This window comes from Coloeus monedula (genome assembly GCF_965178545.1).
Source record: "Coloeus monedula genome assembly, chromosome: 6".
Lineage (NCBI taxonomy): Eukaryota > Metazoa > Chordata > Aves > Passeriformes > Corvidae > Coloeus > Coloeus monedula.
The window spans coordinates 13570619-13598095 of NC_138786.1; the positions used below are offsets into that span (position 1 = coordinate 13570619).

Consider the following 27477-nt stretch of genomic DNA (forward strand, 5'->3'; position numbering starts at 1 on the left):
ATCCTGCATCCCCCAGAACCTGCTGAGGCAGATAGAGCTCTCGGGCAGTCTGTATGTCATGGAGTCGGCCATCAGCAGTTTATTCAGCCTTGCCCAGGAAGGTGCTCACCTCTGCCGCATCATAGCCAAGGTAAGGGATATATGGAGTAATCCAGTGCAAACTAGCCATACAAGAAAGTAATTTTACTGAAGAGCAACAAAATTTACTCTGAGAAACTACTTTTTTCCTCTTCTTGTGGTGCTTTTGCAACTCTTACTCTACATAATTTACCACCACAACTATTGTATTAGAGGTTTTTTTTCTAAAGAGGACCACGTCCCCCCAGTCTTTAATAAAGCCCAGTACCTGTGCAAGCAGCTTCAGTAGGATGGTTAGCTCCAACAGGCTTCTCAGCATTGCTTCAGTTGCTGTCTTTGTGCCAGCTGAGGTATTATCACTCCCTTCATCATTTTGGGAACTTTTTTAGTGTCTCACCTGATAATACTTTTTAAATACCAGCCATATAAATGGAGAAAAACTTTACAGTTGGCCATGGCTGTGGCAGACTGTGCAGAGAAATAGCAAGACCTCTTCAGCTGTGTGTACAGGGGGGTTAGAGATATTATTAAAGATGCAAATGTAGAAATACTTCGCACCCATAATTATCCTTTATCAAAAGACCATCATTGCAGTTACTTCTGTCAATGTGTGTTCTCATTTACTGAGTAGTTGGTGCTAACTTTTGGTATAAATGAGTCATTCTGCCAAGATCTGTGATACTGGAAATCCCTGCAGAGTTTGCACCTTTGTGAACACTTGGATCTTGAAAAAGTGAGAAAGGTGGGACATGGTGTCTTGATGAGGGTGGGATAAGCACAACCACAGGGCATGCAGAAAGAGGAAAACCTCCCTCCCCCAGCTTCTGCTTGTGGAGTGCTGTGCCAGTTCCTTGTCCTACCCAGAGACAGGGTTAGACAGCAGCATTTCATTACTTCTGATGTGCCTTTAGATGGAGATTTACACCACAAAATGTACTCGTCTGATCTGAAGCCTGAGAATGAGGCAGACTTAGAAACCTATAGTGGATTCTGGGAGCAACCTGAGAGAGTCCGTTTTTTTCTAAATTGGTATTTGAGCTCCACTCAGTGGTACCCAAAAACAATGCTAAAATGTTGAGTATAGAGAAAATGCAGAACTAACAAATTAAAGAAAATTGGTCTTGGGCTTTTTATCATTTTACGACTTCCATAACAGTTTAATTTAGCAGAAGTGAAGTCTGACCTTTCATAAATCACTAAACCAATATATTGCTAAAACCTGGGCGTGTGTCACAGGTTTACAACTGAGGAAATGCATCCCCTTATGCAAAGAACCCTAAGTGGTGTTTGGCTGCCAAATTACAGCAGTGATTGCATAACCTGTCCCGTGCCTCTGTCTGCCCTGTGCACTGGGAAATGCATTTGTCCAGACTGACCATTATCCTTCACCCTCTGTATTGCCTCAGTTACCTGCATCAGTGACCAAGGGGGCAGAGGAACTGCAACAGACCAGAATTTCAAATTGGTCAAATGGGTAAAGAGCTCTGTTCAGACAAAGCAACTTAATAGCACTGAGCTTTGCTTGCTTTAGAGGTTAACTTGCACCTTTCCAAAAGCTCCCAATACGAATAAAGTATGCTTTCATTTATGGTTTGCAGACTTTTTGGCATTTCCAGTTTTTGACCAAGTAACACACAAATACTGTTTGTGCTGTAATTCAAGTTTCATTTGTGACAGGCATCACAATCTCTGAAGCAGAAAGGAAGAGAGGGGCACTGGTTTTAGTTAGCTATGACAGAAAAATTCAGGGTGATTTGAAAAAAAATAAACTAAAAAATAATCTGTAAAATCTGTAATTGTTCTCAGTCATTATGAGGGTGAAAAAGGATTGAAGTCATGCAAAGATCTCAAAATCTTTTACAGAATCTGTAGTACCCTTGAGAGCTGTCACAGTAGTATTAAAACTAGCCAGAGAGGTTGAATATTTGTTTACCGTGAAAGCAAACCTTAACTAATTTGTTTCTGTAACCTTGAAGTCTTACTCTCCATGACAAAGTGTGATCTTGTGGAACAGTGCTCTTAGTTTTATTCCTGTTCCAAGCTATAAATTACAACTCTAAAGCACACCAATATCTAGAATGTGCAAACAAAAAAACCCCCACGATAGTGTTGCAAAGCTGCAGAATTACAGGAGCTGGTCTATTTCACATTTTGTTGAGGGTTTCAGTCTTCTCTCTCCTTCTCCTCCATCACCTGCTAATATTTTACAGAAACTAAGAAAGTCTATGAAATGCTGAAGCATCACCTGTAATTTTATTCCACCTACAGGCATTCTTTGACACTTTCTTTTTTAGCATGTAACTTTGTAATCTGCTGTGAAAAAATCATGTTGCTGACTCACCCTGGCAGGCAGTAGTAGTTCTCACTAGCTGTCAGAGACATAAAACCTAAGGTCTCTAACAAAAATGAGTAGTAGCACGGACAAGATAAGAAAATTAGCATTCCTTGGGGCAAAAGGGCTATAAATAGATTTGGATTTGTAACGATCAGAAGAACTGGTAGAAATCTGTTTCTTAGTTCCAGTAAATAGGTCATAGAGTGATAAAGAAAATAGTATTTTTTAAAAAAATTCACTATACTGATGATAGAGTCCAATACCAACTGTACTGAACAGAGTGCTGTGATAATAAGCTTGTAAAAGAGAAAGAAGCCAAAATGAAGATATTCATACTTTCATAGAACCCCCTTTGGAGAATACTTGACTATTGGAATTCCTTACTCCTGTGCAGCAGATTACTTAGTCTGAGAAGCTTCTAATGCATCTTGCCTTACCTTCTTGATATGCCAATTCCTTTTCTAACAAGTATTTATGATGAAGATCTCTTTGGAGATCATCTATCAAAAGAATTATAAAAGCTGTCAAAGCCTTGATGGGAATTTACTGTGCTTTGTGTCATTTCAGTCTGAAACTGCAAAATATTCCACCTTAGAATTAGATGCCTTTTGCTTCCCCTCTTTTTTCACTCAATTCACATAGTTTTGTTGATTACATTTCAGATGATTTCGTGACCTACACCTAGCCCTTCTGAACAGCATCCCACTAAATTGAATTCCTGTTAATCCAATATAGGAGAGACATAGGTCATCAAGCAGCGAAGCAAGTGTCCTTCTCTTCCTCTGAATGTTTACCCACTTGACCAATTTGTGTATATCCCTGTCAGATGGAATGGTTTGGCATCACTGCAAAAGATACAGGGGATGAATCTTGAAAAAGGTGAATAAAGTCTGAGAACTGCTCCGATCCCAGTGAGGAGACAGGTTTTTGACAAGCCAAGGAATGAGGCTCAGCATTTTCCACCCGTCCAATATTTCACTTACAGATCTCTCGGTTCATTACTCGTGGTCAATATTTTACAGCTTAGTAATGGCACATGAGGCACAAAATAAAGAGTACAGATCTCCTCCTGACAAATGCGGTGATAAATCACTCCCTGTCCATCAGAGGCAAAATCAGGGCACCCATTTGGCATAGAGAAGGCTTGAAGCAAATGTGCCAGCACCACTTGAGCATTACTAGATTTGTCCACAAACTTCTGCTTATTATGGCTAGAGCAGAGGATTAGATCATCCCTGATTCCTTTGAACTGTGGGAAAATTCAAATTGATAATGAAATTAAAAAAAAAAACAAAAACCAAACCTGTTACCTTTGGCTTGAGAATGATAATGCAACACCTTTTTCCCTGTATTTTTGATAGACACTTTAATTACTGCTTGGGTGAAATATCGGTATCCTTTTGAGGAAGGAAAAATATGACTGAAACTTTTTTATTCGTGTACTGCCTCTTTTTTCCTTTAAAGGTTCAGAAATATCTTTCTGCATTAGACTATATATTGAGGTACCAGATAAAAAATAACAGAAATGTGAACACTTGCAATTCCAGAAATAAGTTTTACTCCTAACAAACTTCAGCAAGCCTATTGTTTTCACTGATGTCACAGAAATTCCATATGCTTGTGCAAAGACATGATATAAAACTTCTGTCTGGAAAATGTGTTGAAGAGTTAACTTTGTCTAATTCTACATGACTTGGTGTGAATTTTTTGTTAGACTGAACAGAGGGTTTTGCTTCCTCTATTATTCTCTACTGTATTCAAGCAGACCTAGTACAGAAATATAGAATTCTGGAAATGAGTAAAGTCTGAATTGTAGCCCAGAGGTTTTAAGTGAGTATAACCTGTTGAGCTTTCAAATAATGCTTGGGGAAAAAATGGCTGAGGAAAAAATAGATGACTTATGTGAATCTAAATATATTTTTAAACAGAATCTACTGAAACAAGCTTAAAAAAAGGGTGCACTTTTAACACAGTCCATGATTTCAACTATTTTTGATTTACTGCTCTAATCCGAATACTTTAGTCTGAGAACTTTCATCCATCGTCAATAATTTAAATGCTTTCCTCTTCACCACGTCTGCTTTTGCATCATAAAAGTCATATGTAGTTTACCTGATAGCACAACATTTTGAAATGAAAAATAATTTAAAAAAACCCCACCACACGAAGTGCAACAATTGTTGGCATTTACTTATATTTCTATTTGTTATGTGAAATTTGCTAAAAGGTATGTTTGCAAGCTGTGTTGGGAATTAATTAAGGATAGCTACCCTAGTATGTACTCAAGTCTTTGTCACTATTGTTGTATTTAAAGAAAAGCTTTTAGCGATGAAAATTTTGTTTATTAGAGGATGAAGATATGGATTGTGTCTGTTTAGCATTTGACTCCTATTTCCACCTTATTTTCAGTAGCTCTTCAACCATATGACCTTCTGGTTCATAATTTTAGCATTAAGTAAATATAGTGTGGAGCTCAGAAATTAGAGGAATGGGAAATATATGACAATAAAAATCTATTTTATACTAATGAATATGGCTGAAGGATCACTTAAATGTCACTCTAATTGCCGCCTATTGATGATTCTTTGTAACTTTTGCAGGAATGTCAGGTTTAATTTAAATGGAGCTTGTAATTGGTAGAAGTCAATCACTTAAGCACACCTCCTACTGAGGTTGTATTACTTTTCCATCACTCAGTGTACAAGCATTAATCCACTTGAGTTCTCTGTGTGAGCTTAACACCCTCTTTGTTGGTGTTGTTGCTATAGCTATTTTGGATAAACTGCTAAAGGAATCCACCCATCAGCCCAATCTTGGTTAAGTACTAGGGAAACCTCCAGTGCTGCTTTCCTGATTGCCATTTTTCCCCTACAGGAAGGAGGTGTTGTTTCTCTCTTTAAGATCTGTCGCCAGGATTGTTTCAGGTGCCTTTATCCCCAGACCCTGAGAACACTGGCATCAATTTGCTGTGTAGAGGAAGGGATGCACCAGCTGGAAAAGGTAGGCACTTCAGGATTCTTTACTGACTGTGTCATAAATAGAGAAGCCCTGTCTTTAATCTCTTCCAGAAATTGATAATTTGGTGGTGTTTGATACTGTGTTCCATATAATGCTCACCTTTTCAGTGCTGAACACATCTTCAGTCTTTACAAAATTAATCCCAGCAATAGCATTATCCTATTATCCTTGCACAAATAAGCTTTCTAAGTAGGATAGTTTCATCAAACAGGTAAACATGTTACTAACTACATCAAAAAAAAGAGAACAACTAGAGAAATTATAATTTCTGGACTCTCTAAAATGTTTGTTTAGAAACTCCACTGTTTCAAATCATCCTTAAAAGACAGAAGGCTTAATACCTCTTTAAATTCTTTCCTGATGCTCTGATAGGGCTCCTGCTTGTGCCAGTGCTGCAGCTTGTGAGAGCTGTAGTGCACAGAAAGAAGTGGGACAGATATGGTCATTAGTCAATCAAAAAATGCGTCTGCTAATCAGCAGCAGATTTCATAAAAGCCACTTTTAACTGTGATGGCCGACACCAAAAAATTATCCAGATAAAATTATATCAACTTCTTTAGGCTCCTTTCCTTTCTCACACTCACTACCTTCTGCTGTGTTTTGGAAAACGAACACTTCTGGTCACTAAATCATGATCTCATCCTTTGTATTTCATAAAACAGTCATCTTCCCCAGCTGAATTATGGCCTCTTCAAGTTAATGATAAATGATTTCACTGCCTCTTTACATTGACATGTCTTGTAATTTACTGCCCCGAATTCAAGCAAACTGTGACCGAACACCTGCAGCAAAAGCAAGTCTCTGAGTTTACAGTAAATGAAGATGACTTAAATTTTTTTTGACATAATGCTGGTTCAGATTGACACCAGAATCAGTCTAAAAGGATCTTTCATTATGTCCACTATAATGGCAGAGTTAATAGAGTTGGAAATGAAAAAGATTGATTTAAGTCACCCGGTCCAATTCCTGGCAGTGCCAACATGTGTTTAATGTGGCCCATATCAAAGCTGATGGAACAGGAATCCCAGAAAAATTGAACACTCTTAAACTCATGTTTCTTTGATCTGCTTTAATGTTGGCCACGAGTAAAATTGGTCAGGGTAAACTTGATCACAATCAGGATTGGAGTAGTGTTTAAAGGATTCTTAACTGAAATCCCTACCTTCAAGGAATTTCAGTTCTTAAATAATCTTCTTTAAATATGAATAGATTTTTCTTTCAAAATTTGAAGCCCTCTTCCAAAGAACACAAAAAAGAGGTAAAAGTATTAGCAATCCTGTAATTACAAAAGTTATCATAGGACTTCTTATCTTGCAGAAAGGGTGGCTTCTTTTCTCCAACTAAGTATCTGGATGTTGGTGAATCATTTAATTTCTCTAATATGAATATCATTATGCCACCTAGTGCATTAAAATATCAGTGCAATTTGAACTTGGTTTTTAATGACAGAAACTTCATTAAAAAAAGCAAACGTAGCCACCAAGCAATTCAGATTAGGCAAATCAAGATAGAAACAAACAAAAACCTGTGCAAGCCCTTCTCCCTGTATTTTTCAATTCGATTGCACAGCCATTGCAGTGTTTAAAAGACCACTTAAAAGAAAGCATCAAGAGCTCTAATTTGTTATGAAACACTGGTACACTTTCTGCAGTAATTGCAGTTCTTAATTGCTAAAGACATCAGGAATATTTATTTATCCAGTGCTTTTTGACCTTGCCAATTCAGTGCCCATTTCTAAAGATGTAGAAAATTGTCTATTTTAATGAAAAATACTTCTTTCCATTAAAAAAAAAAAAAAAATTATTGTTCTTCCCAGCCACACATAAATATATCACACTGGAAAAAGCCATTATCACCTTTTTTGTCATCTTGATAAACAAGCTGATCTTTGCTATAATTGGAGTGATAAGGTAGTTGTTGCAATGATTAGCTTTTCCTCTTCTAAGTGAATCTAGTTGGCTCTGTGTACAATGGTGTAAAATCAGTTGGTCAAAATGCGAGTTTGGAACATTTATTTCACTTGCAAGTAATTTACTGAATTGTGATAACATACTGGTACTCTTACTTTGTTGTACATTGAAGTGCAGAGCTCCAGGAATCCAAGAGTAACAAATCAGGCAATTAAAGTAGAAAAATAGTGAAGAAATAGTCCCATTTTGTGCCCGAGAACCGCATAAATAAATGTTCTCTGTAAGCTATGCTCAACAAGTGGTAATTTTGGTGCTTCAAGCTGCTTTTGGGTGTCTGGTTGTTTAATACACTTTAATTTTGTAATCCACTGTGACACCAGCAGGTTTGAGATTATTATTTGGTCTCAGCTTCCCGACCAGTCCTACTTCAGAGTGGAGAGGAGAGACCCTGGAAAAGCAATCAGAACATATTATTCCTACAGATGTTTGTCTCTGTACCCAAGTAAACTTTGTCATCTGTGTCTTGTGGCACTCAAGCATGCAAAGTTTTGTGGGGAAAACTCACTGCACCAGAAAAGATGGTTGTTCTTGATTTGGACATTCAGAGTTTATACAGAGGCAATGAGTAATACAGGTAGTTGGGAATAGAGAAAATAGATAAAATCCCTAAACCCAGAACTGGAAGGAGTTTGTGAGAGCTGAGCTTGACTAAAACTGAAGAACACTGTTAGTGCTGCACATGCAGACAGACCTGGTGGTGTGTCGTGCCTGAGGTTTAGGACAGAAATACAATGATGTAGTGGGAGATTGGCTCTCAAGATTTGTTAAGGGTTCTGGAGAGATGAATATCTGAACCTTCATGAATGAGCTTTGCGAACTTAATTCACCTCAGTGTAGGAAGGACTGTTGGAGGCACAGATTTGGAAGAGATTATTGTGTGTATTTAGTGACACTTAAGGTTCAAAAAAGTAAAAATTTTGATCTTGTTATGTATATCCTGGAAATTGAATTAGGAGTAACTGTACTTCAAGTAATGCTTTCATTATCAAGACACACATAAAACCTAACAGATATGGTCTTCAACATGGAGCAACCTTGCCTGGAAATGGGATTTGTGTTTGAATTGACATGTTTTTCCTAAACCATTTCTTCAGCCCTTACCCCCCTGAGGCTGCATTAATTCCTTGTTTTGCAGAGCTCTCTGAACAAAGTGTCTCCTGTACATTTGCTGACACACAGTCTCATTAAAGTCTAAAAACTGTGGCAGTTTCTCTGCTTCAGGGCTGTCTGTACAAAAGCTGGTGATGGTGGTGCTAAAAGGCATGGCTTTCCAATTTTTGCCCTACTGAAGCTCAGTTATGTGGCTTTCCATTGAAGCTTCTGTGGCAATGAACTTCCTGCTGCAATAAAAGAGCTGCAGAGCTGGTTCAGAGCTAAATAGCAAACAGTGAAATGTACTGCAGCTTTTACTCTGCATGTGAAATGTTATCACATTAAAAAATGCATCTTAGGTGGGACCTAGATCACACAAACAGGATGATTATACAAATAGTCAGCTGCTTAAATTTTCACAGTGTGCAGAGTAGGGTTACTTACATTATTTAAACTACTCCAGAATGCAAGACACCTGGAATCAACTCATTAAGAGGAGATAATCCAGAGACATGGGTGACAACAGCTGTTGCTTTCATTAGTAAAACCTTTTTAACAAATGACACAGCTTTTATCACTGTGCTTTAAGTAAAATGGCCTAGGAATAGATTACAAATTACTTTGAATCCTTCATTTAAAGCACACTAAATCAAATTACCTCCAGAAGAAGAAGGGTAAAGAAAGTATGAAGTATATATTTTTTTGTGGCTGGGAAACTATATGAATTCTACAAAGACTTATAAAACATGAGTGACCTAAAAATCTATTACTCATTTTGAACCCACTCTGAGTCTTAGAATAACCATATTCTTATACACAGTAATAATTTCTGCATGATGGGAATGTAGTCTGTCCATGATGCAGCTGAAAAAACAAGCTTTTCTGGGGAATTAAGTAAAATCTACATTACAGAGCTTCCTCCTATAACTTATTCACAGTTTTTGGGTGCATATGTGTTGATTACTTAATTCAGCTCCAACCACTTTGAGTTTCAAACATGAAACTCAGTAAAAATCATGGAGTAATTTTGCTTCAGGTGAAATCTCATCTTCTAAAACCACTGAAGTTCATGTAACCGTACAATGAGATGGAAGAACTCTGATTAGGAAGAAATTCCTCACCGTGAGGGTGGTGCAACACTGGGACAGGTTTCCCAGAAAAGTTGCGGTGATGCCTGGAAGTGGCTACCTGAAAACAGAGGCTAGACAAGACTAAGAGAATAAAAGTAGGTATTTATTTGAAAGGCCTTCAAAGGTACACCTTGGGAGTGTAAACCAATGAGGGGCTCCACTCAAGATGGACCCTGGGTCATGGGTTCTTCACACTTTTATAAGTTTGGTCCATTTGCATATCGGGGTTAATTCTCCAATTATAACTTCAGTTCATGGTGTAATTACCCCAAGTTTAACCCTCCTCTTCAGAGGCTTTTAGTTTACACATTTTGGGGCCTGGGATAATCAAGGTGTCCTTGAAGAGCAAACCTAGAGAGGCTTTGTGATGTCTAACCAGCACGAGAGAACAGCAGCTAACAGGCCACACGAAACTTCAGAGTTACACACTAGGCAGTACAGGATTTGAAAAATACAAAAGTTAAAACCTAAGGCATCAGTGGATGTCCCATCCCTGGAAGTGTTCAAGGCCAGATTGGACGAGGCTTTGAGCAGCCTGGTCTAGTGGAAGATGTTGGAAGTAGATGATCTTTAAGATCCCTTTCACCCAAACCATTCCATGAGTTACGGAGAGGGCTTTCATTATGAGAGCTTGGATGGTATGAAAGTAAAGTCACTAATTCAAAGGCTGAATGCAAAAGTTAGCTGGTGGCCCACGGATTTCATTGTCACAACATGGGAATGCTCCACAATCATGAATGTTTTAATTTTCATAGTACCTGGTATACAATGGAAATAACTTTGTACAAGAGATGGAAAATTTTCCTGATCTGAATGAATGATATAGTTGCCTTCATATTTCATTATTCCAAATACAAAATGTCAAGGGATATTATTAATAATAGTCTTCTCGGAAAGGTATGTGAGACTGCCAGTTTAGATAGGAGAAACCCATAGGCTGCTACATTTAAAAGCATGTCTGCAGGTTGTTTGCTTCTTTTAAGAAGTGCAATAGTAGTGTGCAGCTTTCTGAGGAGCAGTGAAATGTTGATTTTTATTATGGCAAATAGTGGTTGATTCAGAGGACTTCCAGCATTGAGAAAATCTCAGAAAGCACAGAGGTCTGCCTCAGCCTCTTAGCCTTTCTCACTCCTCAGAGAAGAGCTTTGTGTTAAAGTTTCTTTATTTCTTAGGTGAAAAATTCTCATGGCCTATTTTAGCAGTTTCAAAATAAGGGATTATATGGCCTATGAGATGAAAAAATAGCATAGTTATTTTATTCTAAAATGATTTGAATTCAAGAACTCAAATGATTGAGATTTTTTTTAAAGAAAAATATTTTCAAAAAGGCCATAATTTTCAAAATTTAGTTTTAATTCATGGAGAGTCAAATTTCATGTTATTCTGTTTCCCGAGTGAGACAGGACAAGGCTGGGTAATACCAACATAATATAGGATTCTTAGAAGCCATTAGAAGGTGTCAGGTTGTTAGAGACCCTTCTCTTGTCTCTTTCCCACAAAGACAGATAACATGCAGTGTTACAACCCTTTCTGAATTTTTCATGGGTCATGCTGGCAAACACTTCCTTAATGCTGTTTTCTAAAGGGGAGTACCATTCTTTTAGGTTCCCTAAAGCAGTGCTTGTTTACAGGAGAAACCTGTGAAGCTTCATGGTCAGGAAGAGCCTGGAAACTTACTTTGTGCATGCTTGAAAACACAGAGTGCTGGCTTGTGTGCTAAAAACATGTGAAATGATTTAGGTGGATAGGATTCAATGATGTATTGCTTTTACAGCCCTTTGGCTGGAGAATCAACTCTTCTGGTCTGCATAACATACTTCTTTCCATCCTGGAACACTGTTTTGGCTCATCTTCCATGGCTGTTTGCAGCCAGGCTTTGAAATCACACTTGTGAAGTTACAAATGGTAAGCAGGAATGGATAAAGAGGTTTCAGAATTTTGAGGGAGAAGGATAACCTTTTAAAGACTAATTCTGGCAACTTTTGACACACAGAGCACAGCACGCTGAAAGTTGGTGGCATTGATAGCTGGAGCTGGGAACTGTGTCTCACTCTCAGTGGGTAATTGTGCAAGTCATGTGAGAATGAAAAGCAATGAGAAAAAAAGAGAAGTCAAACTTCAGGAGTAGCATGGGGAACAACATTTTTGAAGCTGCTTTTTACATAGCCTTTTAGATAACCAGGCGTATCTGTTTCAGTAGCTGAGTTTGTGGTACAATTAGATAATGTAAAGTTCTAGTCTTGCAGCTCTTTAATTTACTGGACACTTCTTCATAGTAAGGCTGTTTAATTAATTGGCAGTGAAAAATGTGCTGTGTTTGGCAAATTACATTTCTGTCAAAGCCCCTGCAAGATTCATTAAATCACATCTGAGAGTGCAGGAGCTGCCCTTCTGCAAGTGCTGGCTTCATATGTGTTAGGTGGTTCAAGTTTTACCTCTGACTACACAGTTATGTACATGTAATTAGTAAATGGAGCCTCTTTCAGCACCTTCCCAGGCAAGAGTAACAAGACTTCTTAGGTCACTGCAGAATCTGACCGTCTTAGATGCAACAGGCTGCAGTTCTAAGGCAAAATAAGGAAGTCATGGAAGTGACTTATTTGTGAACACTGAAAAAGAGTGTGAAAAGAGGTTTAAAAAACTCCCCCATCCCTCCCCCCAAAAACTCACAACAACAACAAAAGAAAAAGCCTAAAACCAACTGGGAGCCAATCTCTGAAGTAGTGTTTGATTTGTTGAAAACCTTCTGCCAGTTACACAGCAGATTCAAATTTGTTCACTTTGTGGTAGTACTCACTTTTTCATGCAAAAAGGAAAGCAAGAAGGTTTTTTTAATGCCTTATTCAAGAGATGTAGAATTGAATAAAGACAGACACGTTGGATGCGTACATTGCCAGACGTCTGTAGGAAAAAAGTTTACACAAGCTGCTTTGGCTGAGGTCATGGCCATTATTTCAATTCTGTTAAAATGACTAATGAAATTATAGGGGTTGTGTTGTAGTCCTGATGCTCTGAAGAGATACATATCAATTGCTCTGATAAAAGATATTACCTCTCCTTACAAACCTTGCTTCACTTAAATCATATAGATTTTAAAAGAGGGAGAAAGGAGCCAGCAAGTGTAGCACTAAAGATAAACATTCTGATAACACTAGTGAAGGAGGACAATGTGGAACTTAGCTGAGGAGTTGGTGAATACCTGCCTTGGGCTTTGGAGGACACAGATTCTAATTTTTATCAGCAGATCCTCATTTAGATATCTGGCCTTGCCCAGATTCTGCAAACATAAAAATGTGCACTCAGCCTTAAACCTGTGAGTAATTTAATTTAAAAAACAAGAGAACTACTCCCTGCTAAAAATTCCAGCAGACATGAACATCTGTTGGTCTGTTCAGATTTCTGATGGCAATAAATTTCACAAAGTAAATATTAATTTGTTGACTACTGAACACAGTGCTGTGGCACAAAGGAAAACTTTTAGAGTCAAGTCAAACAGGTGCAAGATCTTTTTGATACACTTCTTCTGCCTTTTCAATGGAGTGAGACACGCAGTCTATGAGTTTACATACAGATCTATTTGTAATTTGATAAATTTGTTAACAATTTATGGATAGATTTGTATGTCAATTCAAAATGAGCTGTCTTCTAAACCAACAATGAATACTTTAAGTCCTTTTCCTCTAGTGTGAGTTCTTCCACATCATCCACAGATATAAGCTTTGTGAGGTTTGTCCTGTACTTGAAGTGATGTCTTGCTTAAGCATGGATCTGTGATAGTGTGTCCACATGCAAAAATTTTGTAGCAGACAAAGCAGCCCAGTTTTATTGGTTTTTTTTTTTCATGTTTCAGCAAGACCTGATCAAGAGAAGGCATTGCAGTGGCATTCAGGTATTATCACTGATGTGCTGGGAGTAAATCTTGCTACTGCTCTGTTTTTCATGGCTTCAGAGCAGTGTTCAGCAAGTGAGAGCTGACAGAATGAGGTGTACTTTGGTATTTGGTTTCCATTCAAGATGTAGTTACTGAAGGAGGAGAAACCTCTCTTCTAATCTATCCCTCAGCTCTGTGTTTTTATACACCTCAATTTTATTAATTGAGATGCAGAAGAGACTCTACAGATTTCTTTTTTCTTCCCGTTTTAAAAAGATAAATTTCATTGAAATAGATTTTAAAAGCTGAAAAGGAAAGTCCTCAGGCTATGCCAGGTTATTGAGGTGTACACTTCAGTGTGCAAGATCAACTTGGAGCAGTGCCTGTAGATTGCCATTCCCTCCAAGTTCATTTTGAAGCTTTGGACTGCTGCCAGGTTATTGCTCTGCACTTGTTTGGCTCCCATATAATTTACACATGGTTTTTGCAGTCAGTTCTGTTAGTATTTTATGCTATTATTGATTTTATATTTCGTTAAGTATTTTACTTCAAGCACTCCAAATAGCTCTAGATTTATGTTTCAAAAGTCAGGATGTTAAGAGAATTTTATAAATGAAAAATAATTTGGAAATCACCAGATGATGATTTTTCTGTAACAATTTAAAGTATTACCTAAAGTGATGACAGTGATCAGGGCAGCAAATGATCCACGAATGACGTCCGAAGGAACAGAAGCCAACACATCAAATAACAGGTGGGTTTTCCCTACCTAATAATAATAATAATAATCTATCGAGCAAATTTAATTTTAAGATGAAAGAAACAGCTTACTCAGCTCCTAAACTGAAGGCAGAGATTAATGAGAATCAATTGAAGCATTTAAAAAGAGAGAGCTTTTTTGGACCTCGAATATTCGCCTTGTCCCTGACAGAGGCAGAAAACTGGAAAGAGATGGCCTTACAGAAAGACCTAACAGATGAGTAACTTTCATAATCCTTTTCTCCTCACTCAGCAGGAAACTATTGCATCTCATATCTGCATTTGTATCCAGTTGTAAACACATGTACTGAAAGTGCTTTAGTTGCATTTTCTAAATAGCTTAGCTGTAGCCATGATAAAGGAGAGATAGGAGCAAAAATGCTTGTAAAAGGAGACAAATACATTAGATATTTCCCCTCTATAAAATCTCTGCTGAATAAGTTGTGCTGATCTAACCAATTCATCCTGCTGCAGATTTTATGACTCAGTATTGTGGATAATTTTTCTGGCTCATTAGAAAAGTCCAAAGAGTTTACTGCTCAGAGCTTCCCTTTCTTGTCTGGCTGATCCCTGAGCTTACCTAAAGCCCTGCTGGTTTCTGAGACCTGTGCAGGAAGAAGAGCAGGTACCTTCCTGCAGAGATCTGGTAACATGTCAGGGGTTTAAATGCCTCTGGAGCCTGAGGATTCGTTGCCAGCATTATTTTTCCTTCTAATTCTTCTGTCATGTTTATTTTCCTGCCTGAATTAACTATCACTCTTCGAGTTTTCTAGTGCTCTGTATGGTTTCTTGTTCATCTATTCCTGCTTGCATAACATCGATTTTCAAAAATGTTAATACATATTTAATTTTGAAGGACTGAATTCTCAGATGCACATTACTAAAAGGCAAAAGGAGAAAATCCTTTCTTCATTCATCTAACTGCACCTATGGAATTCCTACTAAAACTGTATTTTGAGAAGTACTGAATGATCAAAACTCTCAGAAACAGACAGTTATTTCTCCTGGTTCCAGGTGATAAATATTTCTTATCTTTAGGGCATGACAGTTGGAAACAAATAGCTCTGTATGTTCATAAATGAGCAGATCTCTGTCATACATGAGGGTAACATGATGGAGGCTGCTAGATGAAGTGACTGGCTTACTTGGTCTGGAAATAGATATTGGTCGTATTTGGGGTGACAGTCAGGACATGAGAGCAGTGCAGAAAATTGGTTTTCATCACAAGAGCATCCATATTCTGAATCAACTTTTCATCTTGGCCACTTCCTTGTGCTTGCTTTTTGGTAGTAGCTCAAACTAGCAAAACACATAAACCTCAGCTTATGTTCAGCTTAGAACTTGGCTCTTTTCCAAAACCACTTTTGCCATTCTATACTCCCATGAATGCTACTACCCCTCCTCCAGTTCAACCTGGGGTTAACAAGCCCTTGCATCACAGCACTTCCCAGAGTTCACACTTAGGCAGGGAGGCTCTAAGAGTCCTGCTGTGACACAGTTCAGTCCAGGTGTAAGCTGGGAATCTTTTCTAGCTGCAGATACTGAGGAACCTTTGCAAATCAGGTCCAAGAAGGGCTCCCAAAATCTGAAAGATCTGGATATTGTTATTGAGAGGGAAATGCACAAGTTTGTATTTTGCAAATTTTAATTTTATACAGCTGCTCGTAGTTTTTGTTTGGTTTCACGCAATGTTTACCAAAATTACAGTCAAAATACTTGGTTCAAACTCTCTTCTCTTTCCTGCTCTCCAGCACCTAACACCGTAAGAAAGTCAGAAAACACTTTACAAAACAAGGGAAAAGTACATGCAGGAAAATTTTACAATATCAGCCTTGGCCAGTTCTAGCCCTGGCAACTATCAAACTTTCTACCAGTAGGTTTGCTTAGTTTAAATGAGTGCTTAGTAGTTTAACTTTACGCCTCAAACAACATTGTAGAAACAAAAACCAGTGTTTTCCTGTTGGTAATATTCTGACTCTGCTACATGGGCCAGAAACTAACCCTTAGAGAAACTGAGTCTCTCCCCAGAGGTAGTTGTAAAAAAAGAAACTGATGAAATAAAACCCAGTGTAATCCAGCTGGTTAATTAGATGAAACCTGGTATCCTTTCCTTGTGATGTTCATTTTAAGTCAGGGCTGGCATTACTCAGGTGAAGTGTCTTGCATGTGCTCCCAACAAACCAAAGGGAGTTAATTGTGTGAGTTTTTTCTTAACTTAGGTTTGTAATGAGCTCAGAGTTGCCCTGTGTCTTAACTGAAGTTCACCCATGATCTGTAGGTGTCTCCATGTATTTCTTAAAAAAAGGGAAGGTTAAATAATAATTAATGGCAGATGACGTAGAGATGTGTTTGTGTGTCAGTGTTAAGAGGATTTTTCTGCTTAGGCTTGTTTGCAGGAAACCACTTATGTCTGATGCACTGCCTGATTTACACTAAAACTTTCATGTTTCATAAAGCATCTTTGAAAACACTTAAAGGGCTGTTGGAAAAACAACCTCTTCTGGTAAAGATAATAATACTGTTAGACAAACATCTAACAGCATTGCTTGTATATTTACCTGACCTCTACCTTTCTTCTCTTGCCTACCATTAAGTTCCCAGACAGTAGCTCTTTCACCCTTGCCAGTACTGTCTTGAGCTTTTCCTTTTTAAGGGCTTTCAGTTTGTTCATTTGCAGTCCCTGGGAATGGATGAGCAAGCTTTTGCATGGATCAGGGCACGCTCATATGCTTGTCTGACAAGGATCTTCAGCTGAGATGAAGAAGGAATCCCTATGGGACCAGCAGGTTGAATTAAGAAGACGGAAGTCTTTCCAGTTTTTGCAGGAACTCATCTTTGTCACTTTGTTCTCACAAAGAAGGTACTGGAAAGATTTCACAGTAACTTAAGCCAAGGGCCAGTCCTGCCTGACCAGCCTAATGGCTTCTATGATGGAGTGACTACACTAGTGGACAAGGGAAGATCTACTGATATAATTTATCTGGACTTCTGTAAGGCCTTTGGCATGATGTCTTCATACTGAGAATCCTGTCTTACTGGAAATGTGTGCACTTCCTTTATACTTCAGATATAACTGACAGATTATTTTGCTCTCACCAATTTTTATTTGAAACTAACTGTTAGTTTCAGTCTCAAGAAAATAATATTGAAGGAAGATAGTAAATGGTACTGGTCTGAATATGGGCTCCTGAGGGACCCCACTCATCACTGCTCTCCATCTGGACACCGAGGAGTTGACTACTACTTTCTGGTTGTGAAAATCCAGCCAACACATCATCCAACAAAAAGTCCATGTCTAATCCCAAGCCTGCTGGTGTAACTAATGTGTCTTTCTAACATCTGTTGTGTCTCCGTTATGCCACACTTGCGTGTCTCTGCCAGAGTCCAAATGTCTTCTTGTCTGTCTTTGTTTAAAAATGGGCTTAGCTGGATTGCAAGAAATGGGCATTGCTGGCATGAACACTTCAGAAAACTGGATTTGGAAGGGAAGCCAAAGGTTTATCATAGATACATCCCATGAAGACTTATTGACGCTCAAGAGGGGATCTATAACGTCTGTCACTGAAGAAGTTGATTTTTTTCTATTAAATGTGCCATGAAATTCTGTGATGTCATTACTACAGTGGTATCTGACAGTTGAGCAGAAACTGTCTTACTAGATTTACTAGTCCCTACACTGCTGTTCTTAGTTACAACTGGGAGGTCATCTGAAGGTTCTCCCTCCATCCTTCAGGACTTTATATCCTTTTCTCCCATATGTACATCCATCTTTTGTAAGGAGATATGTATCTTCTATGTATATCTTGAATTTTCAAAGAAGCCCCTTCTTAGAAGAGTTTGTGACAGCCTCAATGTGACTGAAGGCAGAGCTGGCTGCCCACAAAGCTGAGCCCTATGCCACTGGAGAGACCTTGTCACTTGCAGATGTCCAGTAAGAGCCATGAAAGATCTGCATGTGATGACATCATTTCCTGGTCATTCTATCTCCTACAAACCTTCAGCTATACTGGCCAGAGTCCTGATTAATTAAGGTTTGTAAAATAACGGAAAGAAATTAAACCTAAACCAAAAGAAAATACCAAACCCTAACAGATAAGTAAAAATGGAAAGCAGTGCTGAGGTTGAAGCCTTCTGATACCCTGGCAATTGCCCAGAAAAATGCTGAAGGCAGAACAAGTTTTTAGAAAGTATTTCTGGTGGCTGTGTGGAGGCAGTTTCCTGAGCTGTTGGTGAGGTAGGAAAGACCATACACATTCTAGATTCCTTGAAGTGGGAATGGGCTCTCCCACCCAGAAATTTTTAGTTCAGCTGTTAATAGAAAGACAGGGATCACAAACTGATTTATAAACCTGAACTTCTTTGCATCTGTTATGTTTCCTTTACATCCTCATGCATCTGTCTAATAGCCACACATCAGGTTAAAGAGCAGGTAGATAGTTCTTTTGTCCTGTTGCTTTTTCTACCATGATTCAATCAGCAGGCATAAGGGAGGCAACTACGTGGGTGATGGTCACTCCTGCAGAGTTTGCCATATCTGATGAACAGCAGCTGGAATGCTGAGGGAGCACTAGAACAGGGCTGCTCTAGTACAGTGAAATTCTGCCTCTGTCTCAGTCTTCTTTTGCAAGTGCTTCTGTTTCCTGCCCTGGGTGAATTTCTTGAATTTATTAGATTACCTTACTGGATGAATTGCTGTTTCTCCTTTGCCAAAACCACCACTTTTGAGTCTCCAACAATGCAAGAGCAGCCAGACTTCAGGACATTGGTCTTCCCTGCTGCCCCCAGACCTGCCCCACAGATCTGTTTAGCTGCTGGTGTCAGTGATTTAGCTGACTTTGAAAAACTGTGGGTCAGACTAAGTTTCGGTCTGTTTGCTTTTGCTGATTTTCCTGCTTTGTTGTATAGTCTCTTTCTCTCTTCCTGCTGCATCTCCAGGCCTTAGAAAAGTCGATACTGCCAGACTACTGCTTACATGTTCTTTTTTTGCCCATCTCTGTGATAATACAACCAATACTGGGCAGTCACTTAAGCTTCTCTTTGCAATAAAACCTGTGTCAGAATACAGCAGATTTTCAAAGAAGTATTTTGGATCTCTGCTGGAAAAGATCCTTTCAAAGGCCAGGGACTATAGACGTTTCTGTACTTATCAGTGTCACCCTATATGAGTGTTGAGAGGAGTGTGAGGAAAGATCAAGTTAAAAAAATAGACTTCATAAATGCTGAGACACTGCTTCCCGCATCTTCAGCAACTTGAAACAATTGTGGTTATGTCAATTCTGCCAACAGAGTAGGGTAATAAATTATTCCATGATGGAAGACTGGCATGAAAATCTCCTTCTCACAATACTTCACCTGGAAGGATTTTGTATGTTTTCTGTAAGGTCTCAAAGTATTCCATTGGGTAATATTTATTTATAGAATTATATAGATTATTGAATATAGTATTATATTTTTATTTATTATAATATAAGTTAATATTACTTATCTATTTATTTAATTCTTCGAGGCCTGGGAAAAGGAAATAAAGAAAAATCCAAGAGCAGGGATAATGTGAAATAGACAAACCAAAGGTGATTACATTGTCTGCCCAGAATTTGCAGAAGCGATTCATAACATTAAGCTTCAGTATTTTTGGGTTCCAGGTTGAGTCACCAGAATGATATCGATCAAGTTGTGGATATCCATGCACCATCAAATGGCAATTAAATCCACTCCATAAAACTAATACTTAATTTCTATTAAATTAAAAGTTGGCTGATAATGTATCTTTGGTGTTATTGTCATCCTTGGGATGTGCACACAGTTTAAGAGCATTGAGTGAGTGTTTTTAAGGTATCTGTGGGTCTGTGGTAAGATTTTACCCTTGTGCTAGTTAAACTGTCGTCAAAGCACTGTAGATGGAGACAGAGAACAATAGAACAGTTTGGGCTGGAAGGGACTTTTGGAGGTCATCTAATCCAAGCCCTCTGCAGTGAGATTAAAAAAGATAGGGCAAAATAGAGGGCTAAATTGATTATCAGTCAGAATGGAGGAAGAGATCCACACGTGGGGATAAAAGGCTTATAGAAATACAAAATCAGGAACGAATCTGAGCGCTTTTGAATGAGAGCTTTTCAGCTGTAGCAATCTAGGAAGAATTAAATCCTCCTCGTATTTCTGTGCTAAAATGATTATCATGTGGCATTTTAAGGTCATAAAAACCAAGCGATAATTCTCTGCATATGGTCTGAAAACTTCACGAGAGAGAAGCACAAATCGAAAGTCAGTTTTGCCAGGCTGTTGACTCCCGCAGCAAATGCACATTATGCTGTGCAATAGTGGCACCCAGTGGAGACTGGAATTACAGCAAAGTTTGCGCTGCTGCTGGGCAAGGTCTGCCCAAATCTATCCCGTGTTTAGGAAGGCAGCAGAGGATTTGAAAAGACAGGTTTATGAGGAACAAAGCTATGCGCCACTGAAGCATCCTCCTAAATCAAGGCAAACCATGCCAAACGGGCTTTTAATCTGAAAAGTTTAGGCTCTCTTATCTATTCACAACAAACTGGATAGTGTGAGAACTGTTTTCCTACAGGATAGACGCTCCGCTTTAACTGCTTTAATTAATTAAAAAATAAATCCCTTAAGCAACATCTAATGCAAGAGAATCCTGGAGAGTGGCGAAAAAAAATGCCTTCTGTTCTTGCTGTCCTGAAAGTACTGCCTGGATAGCGACAGTATCAGCCTCCGAAGCTTGGAGAGAGTGTGAGGAGCAGGATGTGCTCATGGGGAAAGGGGGGATTAGAAGGAAAGCATGGCTTCTCGTTCAGTTGCAGTCTGGGCTAAGATGCAACAGTCTGAAAAGGCTGTAAGGTGAGTGAGAGAGGAGTTGAGAGCAGGAGGAATGCCAGGAGTGTCAGGTGGGTGGGAAGGAAGTATCAAGGGAAAATGTCTTCAAGTTCTAAATTCATGGAATGCTAACAGCAGCACCACCAAAAGTAAATGGTTACTACTAATAAGCTGTAAGCAGAACAACTCTCCTCAGTGCAGAGTCCTCAATATATTACAGTGTGAAATATCAGATTTCTCTAAAGAATGCATTATTTACTATGGGGTGCTCCACTTGCTGCTCCGTGGGGAATGAGGCTTGTCATCTTCTGGTTTTTGCTTTCTCGGGCATTGTGTATTGCAAATAGTTGTGATGAGCAGGGATTTGGGAGTGACTGACACGTAGTGCTAAAGAGAATGGAGTGAAATTAGAATAACCTTCCTGCGCACGAGGTGCTGCTGAGCTCAGATTTCAGTTCCTGTTATTTGTAGGCCTACTCATAAGATCACAAAAATGTGATGAATGAGAATGATGATCTGAGTTCCTAGAAAATGTCCATCCTTGAATGCTTTAGTACTCTCTGCCCTTTGCATTTATCTTCATTATAAGCACGGATGCTTTGGCATTTTGACCATGCTGGAATTATTCTAGGTCTGCAGAGGATGCAGGAAAACACCTTCCAGGACTTTCTGTTGATCTGGTTATTATTCGGAGTGAGAAACACTCAAATTATATCTGAAGAAATGACAGTCCATTTGGACAGTAATAGGTGAAATTATTTCAATGGCCTATATTCACATATTATGTGGTTGCAGGTAAATTTTTATCTTCATTTTATAGCACGGGGTATGAGAGGGAAATTAAGTACTCAGAAGTGAGAATCTGCCTCAAATGTGTAATGTGAACTTCATGGCTGATCCAAACATGACGTTTTATTACTGCCTAGGTTCAGAAAGGAATTATAATGAAAGAAGAGGCAAAAAAGCTGTTAGAATAGGTTTGCAATTTATTTTTGAGTAATTGGTTTGTTCTGAGCAAAATAATTAGAAGGCATAAGTCAGCTTTTAGTTACTAAAGATTGCTCCTGTCTCATCCTGTATCCTGGAAGAAAAGCTGGGTTACAAGTCACAGGATCTCACCTAGGAAATATTCATGGATGAAGCCACATGACTGACTTCCTGCTCCTGTTAGCTGAATTTATTTATGTGTTTAAAGGCCGTGACAAATTGCTTTTCTCCTCACTCAGAAGAGGATTTTTGATGATTTGTGCCCCAGGGAACTGGCAGTGTTTGAATTTTCCAGCCCATGGACTTGTGTGTGGCTGTGTCAGATGAGGTTGAGAAACACACCCTGCACCTTTATTTTACCAGCTTTGCCATTGTATTAATGATATTGATGTTGCTCTGAGTAAAAATTATGTGTTTTCTGCTCTCCTTCGGTTCATCTTCCCTTCAAGCTCCTTTAAACATGAAATAACACACTAGCATCTAATTTTTGGCACTTTTTTTTCTCTGCCAGAAGAATTTCTGTCTTGTATGAGCCAGTAAAAATGAAGCACTTGCCACAAAATGTATGAAGAAGGTAAGGCACTCAGGACCTAGGGCATTGGAGAAGACATTAGGACAGAGAAGTCAATTAATCAGATCAGGACTTTCAGCCCAAAAAAAAGGACAGGTCATTGAGACACTCATGTAATTACAATTGATTCTTCTTACAGAAAAAAAAAACCCCAAAAGACAAAGAATGACAATTGCTGAAAGTGGTAATGGCAAAGGAAGTGATTTTAAGTGGAGATGACACTGGCTTTTTTTCCTTCTTTTTCTCTCTTGGTTTTTAAAGAAGCTATGAGTGCTGACTTCTAATCTTTCTAGTCCTAAAAAGAGCAGTAAGCCTACACCAAAAAGTAGTATTTTACAGTTCAAATAAAGAGAAAATAACAGAGGGGGAGAGATAGGAAAGGATATAAAAATCAAAGGCCTTTTCAGTAACATGAGAGATCAGTTAAAACTTATTAAAAGCGGACTGATTAGACTGTTGGTTTTTAATTTTTTTTCCTTTAAGAAGAATGGTTTGTGGCCAGTTACTTAGAACAAAAAACATTTGCACTTTCCTTTAAAATCCTTAAGGCTTTGGAATAGGTACTTGCATTTACTTTGGCCATTCATCTTTGAAGTGACTCCTGTATTTTCCTTCTGGTTAAAGGTACTTTTCCCTAAGACAACTACAGATTTAAGCCATGAGTGACAATAAAGCCCAGCCAACATCTCTGTTGCTAATGGGCAATTGTCCATAGTGGCTGGCAATGGAGATGCAAGAGATATCCTGCAGGTTTTGTGCATTAGGAATGGGAAGCATTAGCTTTCTGTCATGGCAAGGATCATCTAGAAGGTGGTTTGAATCTACTTTGCTTTAGAAATGTCTTTGCTCAGTGATGGGATTAATGAAACTCCACAGTTTGTGGTGAATCTTTGCTGTTGGCAATGTGGAAGTTATTTTGATGGGAAGCAATATGGAAATAAATGCTATTGGTATTTGATATGGGTGTTAGGAAAAATCATAGCCACAGACAAAACTCCAATGATTCACACTGCTGTACGTTCACACACAGAGTTGCTTCAAAAACTGGCAATTCTATAAATATTTTGAAAACAAAGGCCAACATGTTCCATGCTGCAACTGCTATTTAGGTTTTCATACAGAACTTAAGGGATGATGTTGTGACTAGAACACCTAAGTGCCTAGGCAGTCTGAGAGTGTTCATAACTGTTTAGGTGCAAGGACTTTTGTTGATGGCTCCTAATTTCACTGAAGAATGCTAAGAGTTCAGTTTGTCATATGATTAACGTGCCTCAATTGCAAGGCACTTTTCACACATTTTGGGCAAAACCAAGCCTGAGGCATGCTCTTTATTCGTGGAAAGTGAGAGAGCCAGCAGTTCTTAGCACACCAGAGACTCACTTCAAGACAGTTTTGAATCACCTTCACAAGAACATCTCTTCCTCTTATGCAGAGAGGAAAAGAAAACATGCAAGAGAGATTGGCCTGAATTTTTTATTTGGAGGCTAGTAATCTAGTGATAAACAATATGGGGGATATTTTAAGAAGTAATTTGCACTGATTATTCTTTTATTTCCTTCAGGATCCTTGTTGGCTTTGAACTTGATATAATTTGTTTTTGTTGAAACTTGTTTTGTATGGTTTACTTTCCTCATCAGACATCAGTCAAAGTAAATTTCAAAAAATATGCTAAATGCATCTTTGGTAAAAAATAATGGGAGAGACATAGCACAGACTTCGCAGTGGTTTTTCCCTAGCACTCACTATCATTGTTTTCAGTGGCAGCTCAGGCTTGTTACACTTTCCCAAGGGTGAGAAGGGTGTGACCAGAACTCTGCCTGCTGCCCAGTGAAGCTGGACATATTTGTATTCTGAGACATGGTGCTAATATAAATGGAATGTCCACAGTTATTTCTTCCTTTTGTTCTTTGTCAGCTGTAGAGATGAAATATTAGAAAAATACTTCAACTGACATATTTTATTTACAATCTGAATTATTCTAGATTAGATTGCCCAGATAATGACACAAATTTTGTTTTTAATGCTTTTGGGAGTGGGGAGTGCACTGCAGGCAAGTCTCAGGAGAAAATCCAGTAAACCATGGTTTCTTTCTAGGCAATTGTGCTTCAAAACAGCATTTTTTCTTTTAGATGCCTCAAATTTGATTTCTTTCTAGAAGTTTGGTACACTTCAATCTAAAGTTAAGTTCTTCAGCCTCAAGGATTCAGTAGTTCTGTTTTCAGAGAGATATGTATATACCCCAGTTTCCAGGTCACCACACTTTTCTAGTAGCTCCTCTAGATTTCCTGTTGTGTTATCTCTGCTTCCCTCTGAAACAGAACAGGCCCTAATCCTGGGAGCTCTCCTGGAGCCAGGAGAAGCCCTGTACCATTCTGTGGAGACCTGCAGTGGCTCTTCTGTTCTTTATGGGCTGGCAGACGGCAGAGTGTAGCTTGGCCATGTGAAATTTCTAGTCCGGATTTGAGCTTTACAGATCCTGGAGGATTCTGCTGGTTTGGAATATGGAATGGGAATTTTCACTGCTTATGTGAAGTGAGCCTTAAGTGTTATTGGGGAAGTCTAATATTTAGTACTTTGCAGTTGTCACATTCCTTCTGTTATAATGTCTCTTGCATTTTTCTAAAAGTGAGAAAACTGGTTTATGGATTGGGGACAATATTAGAAAAACAGGCAGTGACTGGATGACAGAACCAGAACAGTATTTGGGACTTTCCTAAACTACATGTTTGTTTTCCCAGATCTGTGCAGCTAAAATATGACAAATTGTGGTTTTATCTTTGCCATAGCATAACATTTACACACTTATCTAAAATACCTGGAGAAGATCCTGGGCTATTGAAGCTGGAATCTGCTCACTAGGTAAATTCAATTTCAGTCAATTCTGACCTGTTTTTCTGTTGTGAGATCAGTTTATGAAAATAAGCTGACTTGGAAATATGATTTTTGAATGCAGATTGGAACTGCCTCTGTATCAAAGCTCTGTGTTGTACTTATCCTTGGAAATTTTTGTACTTGTCCTTGGATTTTCCAGCTTATCTTGGAAGAATAATCTCTATTGAAAGTGGAACAAAGTTTGTGGTTTTATTCCTCCTGGTTCAAACACTAGCTTAACTTTAAATACATGTGGTTATTATCATTCATAAGAGTGCCTCTTTATGTTGAGGTCTTTTAAGGCAGCAAAGAATATTGAGTAGAAGGAAAGTAAAAATTCAGCTTGTAAAAATATTCAATTTTCTCAGCGTCTTAGGACTGTCCTTATTTCTTCTAAGATAGAATCAATGTAGCAACTGTACTTGACCGAAGAGCAGCACTGGAAGGTGCTAATGGAGAGAAAAACATCTGAGATCACTTTAACTGGTGACTCCAAGTAGATCTCTGACTGCTCATAAAGATTGTATGCAAACAATTGATCTTAAACTTGAATTTCTTAGGCTTAAAGCAATTCTGAAATTGTTTTATTGCCACTGCAGTCATAGAAATAAATCAATGTTTGCAGGAGACCCAAGGAGATTTACCTAACTGTCAGGAGAGGGACCTTAGGACCAAATACTTTGGGTCTGCTGTAGCCAATAAAGTTCTATCAATTTTCACCAGATGAAAACTGCCCCTTTTTCACTTTTTAAAATTTTTTTGTTTAAATAAGGGTAGCAATTTCCTCTGTTGTTATTACAACGTGAATGGACTCTTATTGAGTTGCTCACTAAAAGTTTTATAGCTAAAGTACTGTGAGTGTTTTCATTATAAATGGGTATCATAAAACTCTATAACTTGCTTGTAAAAATTCTCTGCCAATAAAAATCTGGCACATCCAAGGTTGGTTCTGGAGTTAATTTATTTAAAATAATTTATTAAAATAATTGAACAGCCATTGTGAAGTAATGAATGTAGCAAACAATTCTATTAATGCCTGGTGCCTCATAGCACTGTTTTTAAAAGCAACAAAAATTTGGGGAAGAAAAACATGGATGAAGCAGTGAGTCAGTTTTGCTAGCCATGTCAATTCAGACATAAGAACATTCTTCTGAGCAAGTTATATGTATATATTTAATACTTTACATTACATAAGTGTTCTACTATTATGGTGCATTTGGTTATCGTACATATGATTCAAACACTGCAGAAGCCTTGCATTTCGGAGACAGGATGTTTTTTAGGCTAAACTGACTGACACCATTGAAATGAGAAATATTTGCAGGAAAATTTTTTGCATAAGGATCTTTTCCTTAAAAGTGTTTCCAAAAATCTCTTATTTCGAATAACTGTAAAAAAAGGACATCGTCCTATGCAGTATCCATTGCTCAAACACTTTCTCTGCCTCTCTAATGTAGCTCTGCTTTCTGCCTTGGTGTTTCCATTGTCATAATTTGAGAAGAGAGTAGGGTTGTGTTTGTATATAAGTCATGGTATAATGGTACACGCCTGGCCAAGAATTTTAATTCAATGAGAAGCTGTATGTGAAATTACAGTAATAACAACAACAGGGATTATTAAAATTATTAATTAAATTTTTAGCATAATCAAGCTAAGGTTTCAAAGTTTTGACTTGAACAAATCCAGAATTTTAGCAGGAAGATTATCAGATACTTTTCCTGAGAGAGTAAGGACTCTGTGAAGAGTTAGATTAGGTGATAATGAGTGGCTGTGACCTCCATGCTGCTCTTTTTGGATAGAGACCCTTTCTCATTATTGTAATAGAGTAAGAGGGTCCTCTAAAAATGTGGTGTGCATGGGATTTTTTTTCTCCTCACGAAGAGGTACACTAAGAGACACTTCTTGAAAATAAAATCCATGGTGTCACACCAAAACCTAAATGATACAAAGTAATCAATCATGCTGAAAGA

The 27477-nt window shown here is 38.3% G+C and overlaps 1 protein-coding gene across 1 annotated transcript in view; it reads left to right on the plus strand.

Annotated features, from left to right (window-relative positions):
• INSC (INSC spindle orientation adaptor protein) overlaps positions 1-27477 on the plus strand; it is a gene marked incomplete at its 3' end in the record, with an annotated part of 87280 nt that overhangs the window by 36080 nt on the left and 23723 nt on the right. Inside the window, exons 5-6 of the mRNA XM_082284347.1 lie at positions 17-130; positions 5288-5413. Of these exons, the coding sequence (XP_082140473.1) occupies positions 17-130; positions 5288-5413 (240 nt within the window). The remainder of the gene's footprint in view (positions 1-16; positions 131-5287; positions 5414-27477) is intronic.